The sequence below is a fragment of the Sphaeramia orbicularis genome, chromosome 11 (genome assembly GCF_902148855.1).
Source record: "Sphaeramia orbicularis chromosome 11, fSphaOr1.1, whole genome shotgun sequence".
NCBI lineage: Eukaryota > Metazoa > Chordata > Actinopteri > Kurtiformes > Apogonidae > Sphaeramia > Sphaeramia orbicularis.
The window spans coordinates 56,285,174-56,305,167 of NC_043967.1; the positions used below are offsets into that span (position 1 = coordinate 56,285,174).

The 19,994-nt window shown below is 41.0% G+C and overlaps 1 protein-coding gene across 1 annotated transcript in view; it reads left to right on the forward strand.

Moving 5' to 3' along the window:
- LOC115428206 (venom phosphodiesterase 1-like) overlaps positions 1–19,600 on the forward strand; it is a 44,687-nt gene extending 25,087 nt beyond the window's left edge. The window contains exons 12-19 of the mRNA XM_030147042.1: positions 1,863–1,971; positions 6,921–7,043; positions 7,632–7,663; positions 15,001–15,128; positions 17,391–17,460; positions 18,269–18,360; positions 18,991–19,162; positions 19,436–19,600. Of these exons, the coding sequence (XP_030002902.1) occupies positions 1,863–1,971; positions 6,921–7,043; positions 7,632–7,663; positions 15,001–15,128; positions 17,391–17,460; positions 18,269–18,360; positions 18,991–19,162; positions 19,436–19,600 (891 nt within the window). The remainder of the gene's footprint in view (positions 1–1,862; positions 1,972–6,920; positions 7,044–7,631; positions 7,664–15,000; positions 15,129–17,390; positions 17,461–18,268; positions 18,361–18,990; positions 19,163–19,435) is intronic.
- The last annotated feature ends 394 nt before the right edge of the window (positions 19,601–19,994 follow it).

Genomic DNA, 19,994 nt, shown 5'->3' on the forward strand with positions numbered 1-19,994 from the left:
CCCAATATTTGAGGAACACTTGCGCAAGTTTCAGGAAGTGTGTGAAGGCAGTTATTGAGAAAGAAGGAGGACACATAGAATAAAAACATTTTCTATTATGGACATTTTCTTGTGGCAAATAAATTCTCATGACTTTCAATAAACTCATTGGTCATACACTGTCTTTCAATCCCTGCCTCAAAATAGTGTACATTTTGCTTCCCCACCCTGTATATATATATATATATATATATATATATATGACTGTTGCCCTTTTCCAGTCCATTCTCTGTTTGAACACTAACTCTGTTATGGGATATTTTTAATGTTTGCAATAAAAAACCACACTGTTGTGACACTGACGGGAAATTTCAGAGTTTACAAAGACCAAAACAAATGTGCATGAAGAACCAGAACCGGAACCGGTAAAAAATGTTTCCTTCTCCACTTCCACCCTTTGGTTCACCCCAGAACTGTACAATCTAAAAACACAGACAACTAGAAAGACTGAAGAAAAGAAAACTGGTCTCAATGTCCACGCTGAAACCTCCAAACACATCACCTCCTCCACCTACAGCACAGCTCTGAACACACACACCTCTGAACACACACCTCTGGACACACACACACCTCTGAACACACACACACACCTCTGAACACACACCTCTGAACACACCTACACACACACTTCTGAACACACACACTTCTGAACACACACTTCTGTACACACACTTCTGAACACACACACACCTCTGAACACACACACACACCTCTGAACAACACACACACACACACCTCTGAACACACACACACACACCTCTGAACACACACACACACCTCTGAACACACACACACCTCTGAACACACACACCTCTGGACACTGCCTGGTACCAACTACTACTCCAAGTCAGACCCCCCCCCCCCACACACACACACACACACACACGTGCTCACCTCACCAAACCCAAGGACAACATCTCCTCCACATTCTCTGCAAAAATGCGATACCTACTTGTCATTTTCCCACTCCAGAATCCAAACCACACATACCACTGAACTCCTCTCTCTCCTCCACCCCCCCCACCTCACCCTCAGACCACACTCTTTCCTCCTTTGCCCTCCTTATCCCTCTCTGACACCACACTCCTCCACCATGAGCTCATCCACCTGTCACCTTCACCCTGTCTTCTCCACTCCTTAAAGCCTGCTCCTCCACTATCAGCCCACTGAACACTAGGGCTGAGTATCAGCAAGAATCTGACGATATGATACAAATCACCATACTGGGATCACAGTACGATATATGACAATATATCATGATGCTGTTAAAAATGCAATTTTTTTGTTTATTTCTTTTTACAAAATCATTATTTCCTGGAACAGTTGAATTCCAGCAGAACTCTGCACAAACACTGAACACATTTGTATTTGATCCCAGCAGGATCTAATGTTCTATCACCAAACGTTCAAACTGTGTTCAAACTGAAATTCTGTTTTACAGACATTCCAGTTTCAGATCCTCACTCCCACCACTAGGACAAAGCACCAGACCTGGGGGAGGGGGGGGGGCAAGCCTTTGCTGCAGCCCCCCCACCCCCCCACCAAACATCAGGAACTCAGAGTCAAACCAAAACTTCAGATCACTGCTGAAAAGTCACCTGTTCAAACTGGCATTTTCTTCAGCCTCTCTTTTTTTTTTCTCTGCTTCTTTTTTTTTGTCTGTGAAGCATCTTTGAGTGTCCAAAAAAGCACGATATAAATGTGATCTATTATTATTATTATCGTATTATTATATAAGAATACGTCTGTGTGTTAAACGGTGGGACTATCCCAGGTCTGTTCCCAGTCCATGTGCTGACGGTTGTACTTCCTGTTTCCTCCAGCTGATCGAAGCTCTTCAGGGCGTGGACCGGATCATGGCTCAGCTCATGAACGGCCTGAAACAGCTCCGCCTCCACCGCTGCGTCAACGTCATCATCGTGGCCGATCACGGTAAGGCCGCGCATCGACACCGGTCACATGGGTTCGTTTACAGTCAGACTGTATTTAAACCAATGAGAGCTGAGGAACAGAACCGACAGAGACAGCAAGAACACAGGAAACACCAGACGTCCCACTGCCCCTGAACGCACCGTCACACATCTACACAGTGGAATGATTCACTGCAGTGAACCGCCTGAGTCCAGAACCAGAACCACAACACCCTATGAACATGTTTGAGTTACAGATAGAATTAAAGTAGAAGGAAAGAATTATCTATCATCAATCTATCGATCTATCGATCTATCTATCTATCTATCTCGTTTCTCTCTCTCTTTATCTCTGTCTCTCTCCCCCTGGAGTTTTCCAGTAAATCCATACTTTCTTCTATAAATTATTGCACTTACACATGTCTTTGGTATTTACATGTTTAATTCCTTTATATGCACTGGAACAACACACAAAAAAAAAAAAAAAAACTGAAGAAAAAAGTCAAATTTTACTCAGTTTTACGCAAAACCCCAAAAAGGGCTGGACTGAATTTAATATTGGCTCCACAGTCTTTGGAAAGAAGAACTGAAATCAACCTCTTCCTTTAACTAAGAACCAGCTGCTTTCACCTCTGAACTGGAGTTCTGGACCATTCTTCTTCCTCTTCTCCTTCTCCTTCTTCCTCTTCTTCGTCTTCTCCTCTTCTTCCTCTTCTTGTTCTTCTTCAGACTGCTCCAGGTCTGTCAGATTTAAAGGTGCCTTCTTCTAACAGTCGTTTCCAGGTCTGTCAGATTTAAAGGTGCTCTTCTTCTAACAGTCGTTTCCAGGTCTGTCAGATTTAAAGGTGCTCTTCTTCTAACAGTCGTTTCCAGGTCTGTCCACAGCTGTTCAGTTGGGTTTACATCTGGACTCGTGGCTGACCGTTCACAATTCTACAACGCTTTGTCTTCAACCATTTCTTGGTGCTTTTTAAAAAAAAAATTTTATTTTTTTTTTTCACTTTTAAGGGCTTTATTTTTTTTATTTATTTTTAAACTCTTTTTATTGAAATTCAAGCAATGACTATATAAAACAGTCATATATAGTATCCAATATGTGTGTCAGAACAAGAACACTACGCCTGCACTCACATGTACACATACACAAAAAACAAAAGGGGGGGGGGGGGGGTCTGTTGACTTACTTAAAGCTGCGGGAGACTTTCATGACCAGTTTTCCTCAGATCTGTCCATCATCAGTCATGTCCTCAGTTTCATTCGTCTGTTGGTCTGTGTGTCATTCCTCAGCTGAATCTCTTCCTCACGGTGAACAGTTTCTTAGTTCCATTCACCAGAAACAAACCATGTGTTCACATTCAGAACCAGGAGGGAACTGGGCATCTGAGAAATTTTGTGGCAACGTGCATTGTGGGAAATGGAGGTTTGCACCGCCGCCTAACAGTGACAGCAGCAGCGCAGCCGTATAATATTATATGGATGAAACAAACATGACTCGGAAACGGCTGAAACGCGGAAATGTCTGGAGGAATATGCACAGAGGGAAGGGCTCCTGCCGCTTCTGCGCCGTGTCTGTTCCAGCTGCTGCTGTCAGGAGGCTGCACGAACCGACGTTTCCCACAATGCACGTCGCGACAAAATTCCTCAGATGTCCAGTTCCCTCCTGGTTCTGAATGTAAACACATGGTTTGTTTGTGGTGGATGGAACTAAGAAACTGTTCAGCATGAGGAACGGACGAATGAAACTGAGGAGAGGACTGAGGTTTAATATTACAGTCATCTCTAAAGGGGCTTCTTGCTGCTTTTGGACATATGTTTTGGGTCATTGTCCCGCTGGAACACCCATGACCTCTGACCTCTTACCCAGCTTTCAGACTCTAGGCCCTACGTTAGACCCAAAATCTTCTGATGGTCTCCAGATTTCATGATGCCTTGGACACAGTCAGTGTACCCAGAAGGAACAGAAGTGATGAAGTGATGAAGTGCTTTGAAAGACTGGTGCTACGGCACATCAAATCTTTGTGCCTCCCAGCCTTGATTAGCACCAATTTGCATATAGAGCCAACAGGTCCACAGGTGCCATTAACACAGCCCTTCACACAGTGTGTAAACATCTGGAACATCTGGCACTTATGCAAGGATGTTGTTTGTGGACTTCAGTTCTGCTTTTAATACACTCCTTCCAAGCAGACTGTTGTCCAAACTGCGCAGTCTGGGTATTGGCGAGCACACCTGCAGATGGACTGGTGATTTTCTTACCAACCGTCTGCAGTCAGTCAGGATGGGGCCTCATCACTCTTCTGTCCTGACAGTGAGTACTGGGGCCCCCAGGGCTGTGTGCTCAGCCCCATGCTGTACACTTTGTACACCCTGACTGCGCACCAATCCACAACAGCAACCTCCTGGTCAAATCTGCAGATGACACTACTGTGGTGGGGCTGATCCACAACAATGATGAAACGGCCTACAGAGAGGAGGTCCTGAACCTCACCACCTGGTGTTCCCTTAATAATCTAGCACTCAACTCCTCGAAACAAAGGAGTTGGTGCTGGACTTCAGGAGGAAGAGGGAGGATCCCCCTCCCCTTCTGATCCGAGGGGACACTGTGGAGAGGGTCAGTGACTTCAGATTCCTGGGTACATACATTTCTCAGGACCTCACATGGGGCAGAAACACCAGTGCCCTTGTGAAAAAAGCACGGCAGCGCCTGTACTTTTTAAGGTCACTGAGTAAGGTGAACCTGTCCCAGGAACTGCTGCTGTCCTTCTATAGATGTTCGTGGAGAGCATCCTTACCAACAACATCTTAGTGTGGTATGGGAGCAGCTCTCAGGCTGACAAGAAGGTTCTGGAAAGAGTCAGGAAGTCAGCCCAGAGCATCATAGGAGTCCAGCTGTCCTCTGTGTCAGACATCTGTAACAGCAGGTGTCTGCGAGGGGCCAGAAGCATCACCCTCGACAGTTCACATCCTGGACACAGCCTGTTCTCACTGTTGCCCTCAGGAGGAGGTACAGGTCCATCCAGGCCCGCACCTCCAGATTTAGCAGCACATTTTATCCAAGTGCAATACGGGTGCTGAACACACTGTAATGACAATGCCTCACACAGGACCTATACTTAACATAAGTCATAGTGTTCAGCCAGGGTCAAAGGGCAATATATACTTAGCTCTACTGTTTCCTTTTGTTTTGTTTTTCTCGGTTGGTGAAATGTCTGTTTTTATACTGTAGATATATTTACACTTCCTTTCTTCTTTCAACTTTTGCACTACGCATCACCAGAGAGTTGTCACTTACAATTTCGTTGTACAAATGTATAATGACAATAAAGGCATTCTATTCTATTCTTCTAAAACATATTTGAACCACCACCGTCAGACTGATCCGTTTGACTGTGGGTTCTGTGTTCTGTTCTTTGTCGGCCTCATTCCTTCGTCTGTGTTCAGTAAAATGACGTGTTTATAAAACCAGGTCTACCTTAATCTCATCTGTCCACAACACATCCTCCCAGAAGGGTCGAGGCTCGTTCAGATCCATCTTTTCAAACTCCGGTCTGTTTTTTTTCTTGTGTGTGTCAGTGTCACGGGGGGGGGGGCTCTTCTTGGTCTGCTTCCACCCGCTTCATCTCTTTTAAAAGACACCGTCTGGTCTGAGCTCATACCTGTGGACCCTGAACCTCCAGGACCGACCTCCTGGATCTGTGTGGAAGTTGACTCAGGCTGTTTATCCCCGTTTGAACTATCCTGTGTCGCATTCTTTCATTAATCATACTCTTCCGACCCCGTCCAGGGATGTTAGCCACAGTTCCTGTTGGGTTTCTGTAAATTGGCTTAGAGTCTGGTTTCAACCAGCTCCTTATGTAAATTGTCATGAGATAACTTCTGTTATGGTTTGGCACTATATAAATAAAATTTGATGTGATTCCATGGGTTTGAAACTTCTTGATTATATTGTGGACAAAGGGCCTTCAGGGTCTGTGGACATGGTCTTAGAACCCTCAGATTGTTCATGTTTCTCCACAGTTTTAATCATTCTTGGCTCTTCTTCCTCCTCTCCATGTTTGGTCTGACCTACACAGCCCAACACAAAGCTTTAGTCTGCTTTTAGACATTCTAACCTGCTTCAGGTCAAGGTTATTGTTAATGAAACTAATGAAACGATGAAAACTAGAATTATAAAAACATTTTCGTTAACTGGAATAAATAAAAACTATAATTAAAAGAAAAAACATAACTAAGTGAAACTGTATTGTGTGTTTACAAAACTAACTAAAACAGATAAAAAATTATGGATAAATTCTCTTCGTTTTCGCCTGTCAATGTCGGACTGATACAAAAGCGATTTATTTCGTTCTAGCAGTTTTAGCTAGTGGCACCATACGACACTTTTTGCTCCGTCACTTGTGTTCACTTGTGGTTTCCAGTCGTCTTCTGGTCCCCACTCTACCTGGAAACATGGAGACTAAAGCAGCAGAGTCCTGTCTGGGATTGATTTGAATAGGAGCACAGAGAAGAAGAGAAAAGAGACCACTGAACTACAACTGAACTACAACTGAACTACAACTAAGTATTTAGAAAAAAATTAAAACTAGCAAAAACTATCAAACCTGCTCTAAAACTAATTAAAATGAACTGAATGAATTAGAGAAAAAAAGTTCAAGCTAAATAAAACTAAACTTTGATGAAAAATTCAAAACTATTAGACCCTTGGTTCAGGTGTGACGTCTGTACTGTAAACACCTGTAACTGACCCCAGGGCAGTTTAAACCAGCCACGTTTGAAAGAAAAGGATTCAAAGGGGCCGATTATTCTGTCCAGTCCAGTTTTGGAGTTTAGTGTCAAATTTGGTCACTTTCAGCTTTTTTTCTTCTCCTTTTTTGTGTTGTTCCAATACACACAAAGGAAATAAACATGTGTTCACCCAAACACATTTGTAACGTGTATGTGTGCGTGCGTGTGTGTGTGTGACATCCACAGGGATGGAGTCCACCAGCTGTGACAGGATGGAGGTTCTGGAGGACCTGGTTGGAGACATCAGGAGTCTGTGGGTGACGGAGGGACCGTTTGGACGGATCCGAGCCAAGGACAAACACACCGTCTGTGAGGGAACGCACACATCACACACTGAGGGAACGCACACATCACACACTGAGGGAACACACATCACCACTGAGGGAACACACACATCACACACTGAGGAACGCACACATCACACACTGAACCCTGAACCCATTCAGACTCACTTCGATCCAGTTTATTGGGAATTGATGGTTTTTTCCTTCATTTCTGTTCATTTTGTTGTTTATTTTCTCCATCTTATTTATCATATTGTAAAAGTTTTTCTTCATTTTGTTGCCTGTTTGTGTTTTTTCAATTTTGTTCATTTGTGGCTGATTTCCTCTTTTTTTATTTTTTGGATTAATTTTGTTCATTTATTGGTAATTGAATATTTTTTTTCCTTCTCCATCTTATTTATCATATTGTAATATTCTTTTGTTTTTCTTCATTTTGGTCTGCCTTGGGCAGAGGTCTGCGCTCGCTGAGTGCTTCTAGTTATTATTATTATAAATCTTCTTCTTCTGAAGCTTGTGTCAGTTTTCCAGACTCAAACTGAACCCTGCTGTTCATGGGTGAATGTGTGGACTGGTGTGGTTCTGGTTCTAACCTGTGTTTCTGTTTCCGTCCCAGTGGACTCTCCTGGACTGGTGGCCAACATGACTGTAAGTGTTTAACGTCAACACTTCAGGAAGTTCAAGTGCAGACGGTTTAGGGCCAAACTAACCTAAATAAGTCCAGTTATCTGATGAAGGTTTGTGAATCCACCACCTATCTGTGATATCTGGGCTCAGTAACAGATCAGAACACAGCAGCAGGTCCGGTCCGCTGGTGGTTTTAGACCAATGTGGTTCTGACGTCAGCAGAACCTGACAGGTGTTGATTCTGATAAAACATGACGCCAACACACACGGACATTAAAACTTTTTTATTTTGCCAATTTTTAGTCGAAGTTAACCATTTTTGTTTAGTTTTATTGTCTGTTTTACTGGTTTAACCACCGTTTAGTCCAGGCCTGTCCAACTCATTTCTTTCAGGTTCCACATTCAGCCCAGTTTGACCTGCAGTGGACTGGACCAAATAATAACAGAACAACAGATAAATAATGACAACTGCACATTTTTTGTAAGAAAAAAAATCCTACTATATAACACATGTTTGGTCCCGCCCCATGTCCCATCGATGTCCACCCGGTGTCCGGCGCGTCTTTGTCCGATGCATGTACCAGCACAGAAGGGTGTACAGGTGCAGTGCCGCTGTTGCAACCATGGGAGGGTGCTATCGTACAATGGCACCACGGGTACAATGCTGCTAGTAACATTAAATTATGAAATCATTTACATTTTACAAACTATCCAAACAAAAAAGATGTGAATAACCCTGAAAAAACTGACATTCTGAAGAAAAATAAGAAAAATTGATCAATATTCTGCCTCAACTTATGATTTCTACATGTGGCGTTACAGATCAGATCTACCCAGACACAAAACAGGCAGAATGTTGTTAAAATTACACTGATTTTTCTTTAGACATTCCAGGTGTTCATATATGTTCAGGTTTTTGACGTTTTATTATTAAAAGATATCAGAATTTAATGTTCTTTGCAATAAATCAAAGAGAAAAAAATTGGTGTTGCCTTATTTAGGAGGCATGATGTAATATTATTTTATTTACATTAACCCAGAGGAACATTTGGAGGCATTATTTTAGGTTATTATGCTGTTATTTTGGAGTTCGACGCCCTGAGCTGTTCAGATCTTCCGCACTTTTACAAAGTTCTCCCATCAGGCTGGAGTGGAACCTTTGGCAAGACCGTTTTGGACCTTAGGACGCAGGTTTGACACCTGTGGTTTAGTCTGTTTTGATCACAGGTGTCAAACATGCGGGCCTGTGGGCCAAAACCGGCCCACCAAAGGTTCCAGTCCGGCCTGTGGGATGAATTTGTGGAACATTACTAATTACTGAAAAGTAAAACAATTACTCAAAATGTTACAAAAAAATTGACAATATTAACAATTAATGTTAAAATCCTTTTAGTTCAGGTTCACATACAGACCAGTATGTTCTGAAGTGGATCAGAACCAGTCAAATACTATCAGAATAACCTGTAAATAAGGACAAGTACAAAATTTGCTCTTTATTTTAATGTAAAAAAAAAAAAAAAAAGTAAAATTACATGAAATGTTGACATTTAGAAACTATCCTGACAAGATATGAACAAACTGAAATGTCTTCAGAAAAATAAGTCCAGTTTTAATATATTCTGTCTGTTATTAAATGTGTGGTGTTTGTAGATCCACTGATGATAAACTGAGGCAGAATACTGGGAAAATTACACTTATTTTTCTTAATAAATTTCAGGTTGTTCATATTATTCACATTTTTAAGGAAACTCTGTAAACGTCAACAGTTTCATAATGTATCTGTACTTTTGTCAGTGTTCTTCTTTGACTGGTCCGCTCCATTTCAGGTCATACTGGGCTGAATGTGGAACCTGAATGAACAGGAGTTGGGACAGCCCTGGTTCATACCGTCTGTAAACTGGGTTTGGCTATAGTTTAGTTTAGTTTAGTTTAGTTAAACCTCAGGCCAGTCTTTATGTTTTTCTACAAACTGATGGTTGAAGCTCCTCGTACATGAGTTAAAGTCTTAAAGAACTAAAACATTTATTTTCATTTTTCATTTTATTTACTCATTCCAACCTAAATGATTGGAAATGAGCAGAGTGAAGAACACTTCTAATACCTGCTCCTTTCTTCAAACATCTGCTTCCATCAGATAGGTTGCCGTCACAGTTTACAGTAAAAAGCAGTTTACATGATGGTCAATACAAATGAAACAACCCAAACTCCAAAAGTCAAATTATTTCATTTCATGCTTTTATAAAGCTTCTCTTTTCTGTCCTTATACAACCTCTTAAATTCTTAAATATTTGTGCAGCTCTTCTTTTCCATTGCCACAGAATTCCACACCCTGACACCCACACAACAAACACATTTTCTTCACATTAGTCTGAACCCTTTGCTGTTTCAAATTAAACCTCCTTCTCTGTTCTTCATCCTGTCAAACTAAAACAAATAATCTGCAAATTTGCAGCAAAAGTCCGTTTCTTGCTCTAAACATAATCAACACTGTCCTTAATTCAGCTAACTCTGTAAACTGAAACAATCCTGATTTAATAAACAACTCATTTGTATGTTCCCTGAAATTAACATTAGACATGATTCTTTTTGCTCTTGTTTGTCATAATAATGGCTTTGTGTTCCTCATATATGTTTTGGCCCATACTTCTGTAAACACGCAGCAAGCAGTAAATCTCAAAAACCACAATTTATTTGGGTTAATGAACTACTGCCCCAGTTTCTTTAAACTTTAAACCACCTTGGTACCAAAATCTCTGGTTATCTGGACAAAAGGCTGCGTGTTCTAGAGACTGATAGACCAACGGTGGCTCTGGACTACTGCATTTAGGCTGCTGACCAGAGGGGGGGGGGTCACGTAAGTTAAATTAACTCACCAGTTCTGTTCAGGATGGACGGACCAAACCAGGAGAAATGAAGAACTCACAAAAAAGAAGGTGTTAGGTTTTAAAAAGTTAAAACAATAGCTTGATTTATTGCTTAAAAAGTTACAAAAAGATTGTAGCATCAAACACATTTCATCACAGAGAGTAAAAGAAAAGCCACAGTAAAGAGTTTCCTTTGTTACCTTTTATACTCTTTAGTGACTCTGGACACTCCCATTATTCAGTGACATCATTGGTCATCTGCGTATTATTGGTTGATGGTCATTACTGGGCAGAACATGTCAGTCACTCCATCAGCTCATTCTAAGAACAGCTCATGCTTTTGCATGTGCACAGCTCTTCCTTAACACCTGCACTGTTAGGCTAACATGTCTGGACCACAAAAATTCCCCAGGTTCAAAATCTGTTTTTTCTGCTCTATGCTCTTTACCATAACTACTTTCTAAAGCTGGAAGATTAGATCTTTCTCGTCGCAATTGACCTTTCTCCAAGTTCAGCCCAGACAGGTGTGAGTTCATCTAAACCACACACACATGAATCAAACCTGACTGCTCAGTACCTCTAAAATAAAAAGAATAATACTGTTATAAGAATATTTCTCAGAATATTACTTAGACTTGCAAAAATGAAAAGACTCTTCAAGCAAAACAACTTTGTAATGTACAGGGTGAGTCAGAAAAAACGCTCTTTCCATTTAAAGAAATTGTACTGCTAAAACGGAAACACTGATTTTCCTTTTGACCATACAGTCATATTGATGTGGTTATGGAGCATGTCTGGTGATGTAGTCATAGATTTATTGCATTGCATAAGAGAGAGAAGGTCCATTGTTTATTGGGCACTGAAATACCTGCCAACACAATGTATGCCACAGTGAACAAACTTGAAATTGACAACAATTCCAGGAGTCGGGGCTTTGCTTTCACACTCAGGACATAGGCCTACATGACAGTGCCCAGGGAGTTTTCATCATGGCAAGACCACAGTTTACGGATGTGCAGAGAGCTTTCATGGTGACAAAATTCTGCCAAACTGGTAGCGTCCAAGAAACCATCCGGCAGTTTCAAGACCGCTTCCCTTTTTCTTGTGGGGGTATCTTAAAAACCGTGTGTATCAGACTGTTCCACAAACTCTTCAGGAACTCCGAAATCGCATCACGGCTGAAATCCAAGCCCTACGACGAACACGAATGGCGAGAAGAGCTGTGTTAGAGATGCGACAACGAGCACAGATTTGCATCAGTCTGAACGGTAGCCAGGTTGAAGGTCGTGCCGGACGACTTCGTTGAGACAAAACATTTTGATGGCGAGTAAACATGCTGTAATGGTTGACAATTTCAGTTTCATTCACGGTGGCATAAACTGTGTTGGCAGGTATTTCGGTGCACAATAAACAATGGACATTCCCTCTGTTATGCTATGCCATAAATCAATGATTCAATCGCCAGACATGCTCAATAACCACATCAATATGACTGTAGAATCAAAAGAAAAATAAGCATTTCCATTTCAGTGGTACAATTTCTTTAAATGAAAAGAGCGTTTTTTCTGACTCACCCTGTATAGATTAAGCAGACAACTAATAACTGTACATTTCCTCTTCTCCATTTTGGTTCATTATGTATGACGTCCATCTGACATTTTAAAACTCGTCAGTCACATTCAACTTCCATTTAACATAAGGTACGTACAACACTTGAATACAAGAACTCAATATGGCAGAATAAGTCAACAATATCAAATGGTCATTGCTTTATAATCCAACACATATTTTGCTTTACTCAATACAGAAATATTTTAGACTCCTTTTTTTTTTTTTAAACATCAGCAGTATGTGACTTCCATGTTAATTTATCGTCCACTATTACACCCAAAAAACGAATTTCTGAAACCTTCTCAATCGTAACCCTATTAATAGACAATGAAACATGTTCTTCCTTTTCTCTATTTGTGAACACCGTAAACTTGGTTTTACACATTAATCACTACCTGTCATGAGATGCTGGCTTCAAAACCACAGCCTTTTGTGAACACCTTCATAAATATTGTGAATCAGTTCCATCATATGGAGCAGATCATGTATAATCTGAAGACACAAAAGTGGAGAAGGACAGTGGAAAAAGTGGAGCCTCTTCTTCGCTCAGTAACGTCAGAAATGCGACCTGACACATTTACACTGAGTGAGAACGCAGATTTATTCATTTATTATTTTTCCTATTTTAAGTTGTGGCTCCCTGATCCTCCTGTTTGTTTTATGTATGTTTAACCATGTTTGTAGTAAAATAAGAAAAATAAAGTTAAAAAAAATAATAACAAGCAAAAGCACATTAATTACTGCAGTAATTATCCAGTGAAAGCACCGTTCACGCCAAAGTTCTAATAGTTTGGGATTTTTCATTCTAGTTTAGTTTTATTTAGTTTTGCCTTTTTTTCTCTAATTCAGTTCATTTTAATTTGTTTTTAGAGCAGGTTTGATAGTTTTTATTAGTTTTCGTTTTTCTCTAAATGCTTAGTTGTAGTTTAGTTGTAGTTCAGTTGTAGTTTAGTTGTAGTTCAGTTGTAGTTTAGTTGTAGTTCAGTTGTAGTTTAGTTGTAGTTCAGTTGTAGTTCAGTTTTAGTTTAGTTGTAGTTCAGTTGTAGTTCAGTTGTAGTTTAGTTGTAGTTCAGTTGTAGTTTAGTTGTAGTTCAGTTTAGTTTAGTTGTAGTTCAGTTGTAGTTCAGTTGTAGTTTAGTTGTAGTTCAGTTGTAGTTCAGTTTTAGTTTAGTTGTAGTTCAGTTGTAGTTCAGTTGTAGTTTAATTGTAGCTCAGTTTTAGTTTAGTTGTAGTTCAGTTGTAGTTCAGTTTTAGTTTAGTTGTAGTTCAGTTGTAGTTCAGTTGTAGTTTAGTTGTAGTTTAGTTGTAGTTCAGTTGTAGTTCAGTTGTAGTTTAGTTGTAGTTCACTTTTAGTTCAGTTGTAGTTCAGTTGTAGTTCAGTTTTAGTTTAGTTGTAGTTCAGTTGTAGTTTAGTTGTAGTTCAGTTGTAGTTTAGTTGTAGTTTAGTTGTAGTTCAGTTTTAGTTCAGTTTTAGTTCAGTTGTAGTTCAGTTGTAGTTTAGTTGTAGTTCAGTTTTAGTTCAGTTGTAGTTCAGTTGTAGTTTAGTTGTAGTTCAGTTTTAGTTTAGTTGTAGTTCAGTTTAGTTTAGTTGTAGTTTAGTTGTAGTTTAGTTGTAGTTCAGTTGTAGTTCAGTTGTAGTTCAGTTGTAGTTCAGTTGTAGTTCAGTTGTAGTTTAGTTGTAGTTCAGTTTTAGTTCAGTTGTAGTTCAGTTTTAGTTCAGCTGTAGTTCAGTTGTAGTTTAGTTGTAGTTCAGTTTAGTTCAGTTGTAGTTCAGTTGTTTAGTTGTAGTTCAGTTTTAGTTTAGTTTAGTTCAGTTTTAGTTTAGTTGTAGTTCAGTTGTAGTTCAGTTGTAGTTCAGTTGTAGTTCAGTTGTAGTTTAGTTGTAGTTCAGTTGTAGTTCAGTTGTAGTTCAGTTGTAGTTTAGTTGTAGTTCAGTTGTAGTTCAGTTGTAGTTCAGTTGTAGTTCAGTGGTCTCTTTTCTCTTCTTCTCTGTGCTCCTATTCAAATCAATCCCAGACAGGACTCTGCTGCTTTAGTCTCCATGTTTCCAGGTAGAGTGGGGACCAGAAGACGACTGGAAACCACAAGTGAACACAAGTGACGGAGCAAAAAGTGTCGTATGGAGACAGCACAGAAAACTGAGAGAGACAAAGAAATCGATTTTGTATCAATCCGACGTTGACAAAAGACAAAAACGAAGGGAATTTGATCCATAATTTTTATCTGTTATAGTTAGTTTTGTAAACACACAGTACAGTTTCAGTCAGTTATGTTTTTTTCTTTTAATTCTAGTTTTAATTTACTTCAGTTAAAGAAAATGTTTTTACAGTTCTAGTTCTGGTCATTTCGTTAGTTTTCCTTAACGATAATAACCTTGGTTCCCATGGGGGTCATCAAAACTCTTAAAAGTGTTGAATGTACAAAAGTACATGTAACACCTGTGTGTCTTTAAAGGTGTTCCATTTGCTGTGGTCGCTCTTCAGTTCTGTTTCCATAAACCTGGTGACTGGGTTGTGTTTAAATGTGTTAAATGTCTAAACTATAAAGACAGTCAAGTTTGTCGACTCACTTCCACTCGTTCCAACTCCACGCTTTGGTCTGACATTTGGAACCGATGATCTCTAACTCTGCGGCTCCTGCTGAGAAATGACTCAGAAGATGGAGTAAATAAATACATTTCCTAAATTCTAGGAGGCACATATTTTTGCCAGTACAGGCGTGAAATAGGCATTAAATTCAGTTCTAAGTGTCTGAAAACGGTCAGAAACTGAGCTGGTAGAAACCTGTAGGAACCCTGTGAAAGCATCTGAACTAGTGACCAGTTCAGTTGTTTTGTTTTAATGAAATCATGCGGTTTGTTGTTTGTTTGTTTTTTAATTCTAGTGTAAGAAACCAGACCAAAAGATCAAAGCGTATCTGAAGTCCAACCTGCCGAAGCGTCTCCACTTCGCAAACAGCCGTCGAATTGAAGATGTCAACGTCCTGGTGGATGCTAAGTGGCTGTTTGAGAGGTAACCGCACTCTGACAGACGAGGTCCAAACTAACTGTGAACAGTGGAGTTCAGACAGAGAAGCTTGGTCTGACTGTCAGAGCGATAATGTGATGGTGCTGCAGCTGAAACATGAAACAGATGTGGATTCAACATGAGCTGTTAGTGGTCGAATGAAGAATGCTGACATGGAAAACATCAGTTAAAGACACTGTTTCCAACCATTATCACCAGTAATGGAGAAACCACACCACTGCCTCTAATGCAGGGATTAAAGTTCTCCGTCACCACGACGGATTTCCGTCAAATGGAAAAATTGAGGGGGAAAAAGTCAAACTGAAGTAACTTCCCCTCGTGTTTCGCGGAGTCCAGTCGGCACCGCGATCCTGTCCTGAATCTGCAGGTGTTGAACCCAGGCTCAGGGGGCTGACAGGTTTAACAGTGATGAGAATAATTCTTTATTTTTATGTCAGGAGGACAGGCTGATGACTATTTCTCTTTGGAAGGAAACTCTGCTCATTCTGTGCCTCACAAACACATGGACCAGTTCAGCTTTACTGAAGTTCAGCCTCCAGACTAACTTTAGTTTAGTGCGAACAAGTAGCTTTCATTCTGAAAGAACCACAGCGAAAAGGGAAGAAGACAGAACTGATCTGCATGGACCTTCATGTTTGGGTTCAGAGCTGATCTCCTCTGGACGGTATATGACTAGTGTGTGTGTGTGTGTGTGTGTGTGTGTGTGTGTGTGTGTGTGTGTGTGTATGTGCCCTTCCCGTGCGTGCGGCTGTGCGCACCACGGCCTTATGCGGTTACGCGCCCGACTGCATAAGTGCTTTATTTGGACCCGTTTATCATCTTATTTCTATGTGTGTGGTACAGTACGCAGATCAAACTGAATGAATGAGGAACAGCCTTGGTATTTGCAAAGCCACTGTAGTTTAAATCCCCTCAGAGAGGATCTGGAACGGAATAGAAGTTCTGTTTCAGCTGACGTAATTTCTTCCAATCAAAAGAGAACATGATATTGGTGGTGGTGGTGGTGGGGTTATGGACGCAGGTTTGATGACGTACATATTATTTTGGCTAGCATATACGACATCATGGACACGTTTGTAGAGGAACTGAAGTGGAAACTATTGAGAGATGTGTGGAAAATAGATGGAGGTGGGCGTGGCTTGATGAGAAGGGAGACGATAGAACTCCAATTAGATCATGGTGCAAAAAAATGAAGCAGCCTCACTCATTTTTTGTAGTAAGTTTTCTTCTAGTTATTATTTTCACTTGCTTCACAGGTTTTCATCCCCTTTAAAATGAACCACAGAACACCAGAACTGACCTGAAGCTTTAAAAATGTTCTGGGGAGGACCCCCAGACCCCCACCAGTACCACTCATGACATGTTTTCTCTCCATGTTACTAATCTTCTCCACCTGTACACTCTCCCATTCAGTGGGTTTTACAGTATTGACAAATTGACTAGATAAACTTGTACGCTATAGTATATTGGACTGCATCATTTTTAACAGTGGCCAATGGTTTTGACCAGAAGAAAATTTTCAGTCAGATGAAAAATTTTTGCTTTAATCCCTGGTCTGAGGCCTTCTGTCTGTGAACAGAGTCCAGATGAAAACACTGCACACAAAGATAAGGGCAGATAAGGTAAGGGAAAGGAAGATAAGGTAAGATGAAGGAAGATAAGGGCAGATAAGGTAAGGGAAAGAAAGATAAGATGAAATAAGTTAAGGGGAGATAAGGTAAGGGAAAGTAAGGTAAGATGAAGTAAGATAAGGGGAGATAAGGTAAGGGAAAGTAAGATAAGATGAAGTAAGATAAGGGCAGATAAGGTAAGGGAAGATAAGGTAAGATGAAGGAAGATAAGGGCAGATAAGGTAAGGGAAAGAAAGATAAGATGAAATAAGATAAGGGGAGATAAGGTAAGGGAAAGTAAGGTAAGATGAAGTAAGATAAGGGGAGATAAGGTAAGGGAAAGTAAGATAAGATGAAGTAAGATAAGGGCAGATAAGGTAAGGGAAAGAAAGATAAGATGAAATAAGATAAGGGGAGATAAGGTAAGGGAAAGTAAGGTAAGATGAAGTAAGATAAGGGGAGATAAGGTAAGGGAAAGTAAGATAAGATGAAGTAAGATAAGGGGAGATAAGGTAAGGGAAAATAAGATAAGATAAAGTAAGATAAGATAAGGTGAGATAAAATAAGGTGAGATAGTGATAAGGTAAGGTGAGATGAGGTCAGATCAGACTGTATAAGACGTCTGTTGTGTCCTCAGGTATCCGGGGTCGTTGACCTTTTGTTCTGGCGGAGCTCACGGCTACGACAACGACTTTGAGAGTATGCACGTGAGTTCAAATACACACTAGTGTGACATCACAGCTCACTATGTGACATCACAGCTCACTATGTGACATCACAGCTCACTAATGCCTTCATTTATTCATAGTAGGGGTGGGGTGGTGCTCTGTAAAAGGGTGCAAAGGGTTACACTGTAAAAAAGTCCCAGACCTGGAACAGATCTGGCACTTTTTTTTTTTTTTTCTTTTTTTTTTTCAAACAGTGTAACCCTTTAGAGATAGTCCCAGACCTGGAACAGATATGGGACTCTTTTTTTTTTTTTTTACAGTGTAACCCTGTAGAGACAGTCCCAGACCTGGAACAGATATGGGACTTTTTTTTTTTTTACAGTGTAACCCTGTAGAGACAGTCCCAGACCTGGAACAGATATGGGACTTTTTTTTTTTTTTTTACAGTGTAACCCTGTAGAGACAGTCCCAGACCTGGAACAGATATGGGACTTTTTTTTTTTTACAGTGTAACCCTGTAGAGACAGTCCCAGACCTGGAACAGATATGGGACTTTTTTTTTTTTTTTACAGTGTAACCCTGTAGAGACAGTCCCAGACCTGGAACAGATATGGGACTTTTTTTTTTTTTTACAGTGTAACCCTGTAGAGACAGTCCCAGACCTGGAACAGATATGGGACTTTTTTTTTTTTTTTTTTTACAGTGTAACCCTGTAGAGACAGTCCCAGACCTGGAACAGATATGGGACTTTTTGTTTTTTTTTACAGTGTAAGTCTGGACATGTGGGACCTTCAGGTTCCTCTGGTTCTCCTGTTTTTATCACCGGTTCTTGTGTTCTTTTTTCCAGGCCATGTTTCTGAGTTACGGGCCACAGTTTCAACCCAACACCCAGGTGGAGCCTTTTTCCAACGTGGAGCTGTATAACCTCATGTGTGGTGAGTGTGGATGCGTTACCATGACGACAGACGATTTAATGGCATTACCAGCAGAAATCAGACCACCTGTTCAACCCACAAAAACAACCAAAAACCAAAAAACAGAAAACAGACTCTTTAATGATGCATCTGAGAGGATGTTTGGTCTGTGGGGGGTTGTTGATCCGTCCTGTGGTCCAGGTGTTCAGGACGCAGAGTCCAGGTGGTGGGTTCATGTTCACACCAGTAGAACCTGAACCTGGGAAAACATGAGCAAAAACAGCAGTCTGGGATGAGGCGTTCAAGGACCCAAAAAAGTCTAAAAGAAGCTGAATACAGCACAAAAAATACCAAATAAACACTGTAAAAAAAACTAAAAAAAACTACAGAACAGGTACCAAACACAGTTAATGTAGACCAACCAAATACTCATGATATCTACAGGTCATTAGTGTTATAGGGTTCCTCCTCCCCTGGCTGTGATTGGTCAGTCCTGACCACTGACTCTGTTTAAATACTGTTTCATTTAAAGGGACACAGCTCATTAATAAACATGTTTTGAATCCAATGAAAGTCAGAGTTTGTTCATAATTAAAGAGACCGAGTCCAGATGTGTTCACTGACCTGGAGTAAAGTTCTCCTCCGTTCCCTCCAGACGTTCTCCAGATCCGTCGGTTCAAAACAACGGGACTCATGGGAGCCTGAACCACATCCTGAGGCGTCCGTTCTTCAGTCCGAAGGGGCCGGAGGAGGGCAGCGTTCCGGGTCAGTGTCCTCTGGTCAGTCTGGACCCGGCCGACGGTCTGGGATGTTCCTGTCCGACCCTGGTGAGTTCAGAACCAGAACATTGACTGGGTTCTGCAGGAGAACACGCTCAGTTCAGGTCTTCATCTGGGTTCTACTTCCTGCTTTGCTGCAGTGCAGACGCTTTTGCTGCTTGCTCCCTGCTTTGCTTACATTCTTTTGATGTTTTTTTTTTTTTCTTATTCTGGACTAAAAGTTGCAGACAGAAGGTCTCATATTCTTTAATGAGCAGAGACATACTTCTTAAAAGACGAAGGACTTTTTTTGCCATTTTTACTGTTTTATGACCACCTCAGTGCTTCTTGACTGTGGGCTGTCAACAGCACAGGCCTGTACCACCTCACTTGGAAAGACAGTGCTCAGCTAAGCTAATTAGCTTCAAGATGCCTCCTCTATCTGCCGACGACTTTGACAAACTTCTGCAGAAAATTGCCGTGCTGGAGACTAAATTCACCGCCTAGAAGTTAATGTGGAGGTAAACGGACTAGGTGGAAATGACACCACCCTACCACTGGCTCAAATTAGTGGACAGGGGCTGGCTAACACACAGCTAACGAGCACAGACAAAGCTACCACGAAACAGGTAGGCTCTGTTCTGTTTAATAAATCTACAAATAGTAGTCCTCCCTGGAACCACCTTGGGCAAAGCCAAAGAACAAATCATTTCCATGGGTAATGGGAGGACGTTTAACAGGCAGAGCACAGCGAGCTGAGGTATGTGATGAGACCGGCTGGCCTGCACTCCCTCCCAGACAAAGTGCCTCTTCAACCCCCGTACCTGGAAGGACACAGCCATGGAAAACTGTACAAGGGAGGATGAACAACAAACCTCCAAAACAGTCAAGCATTGAACTG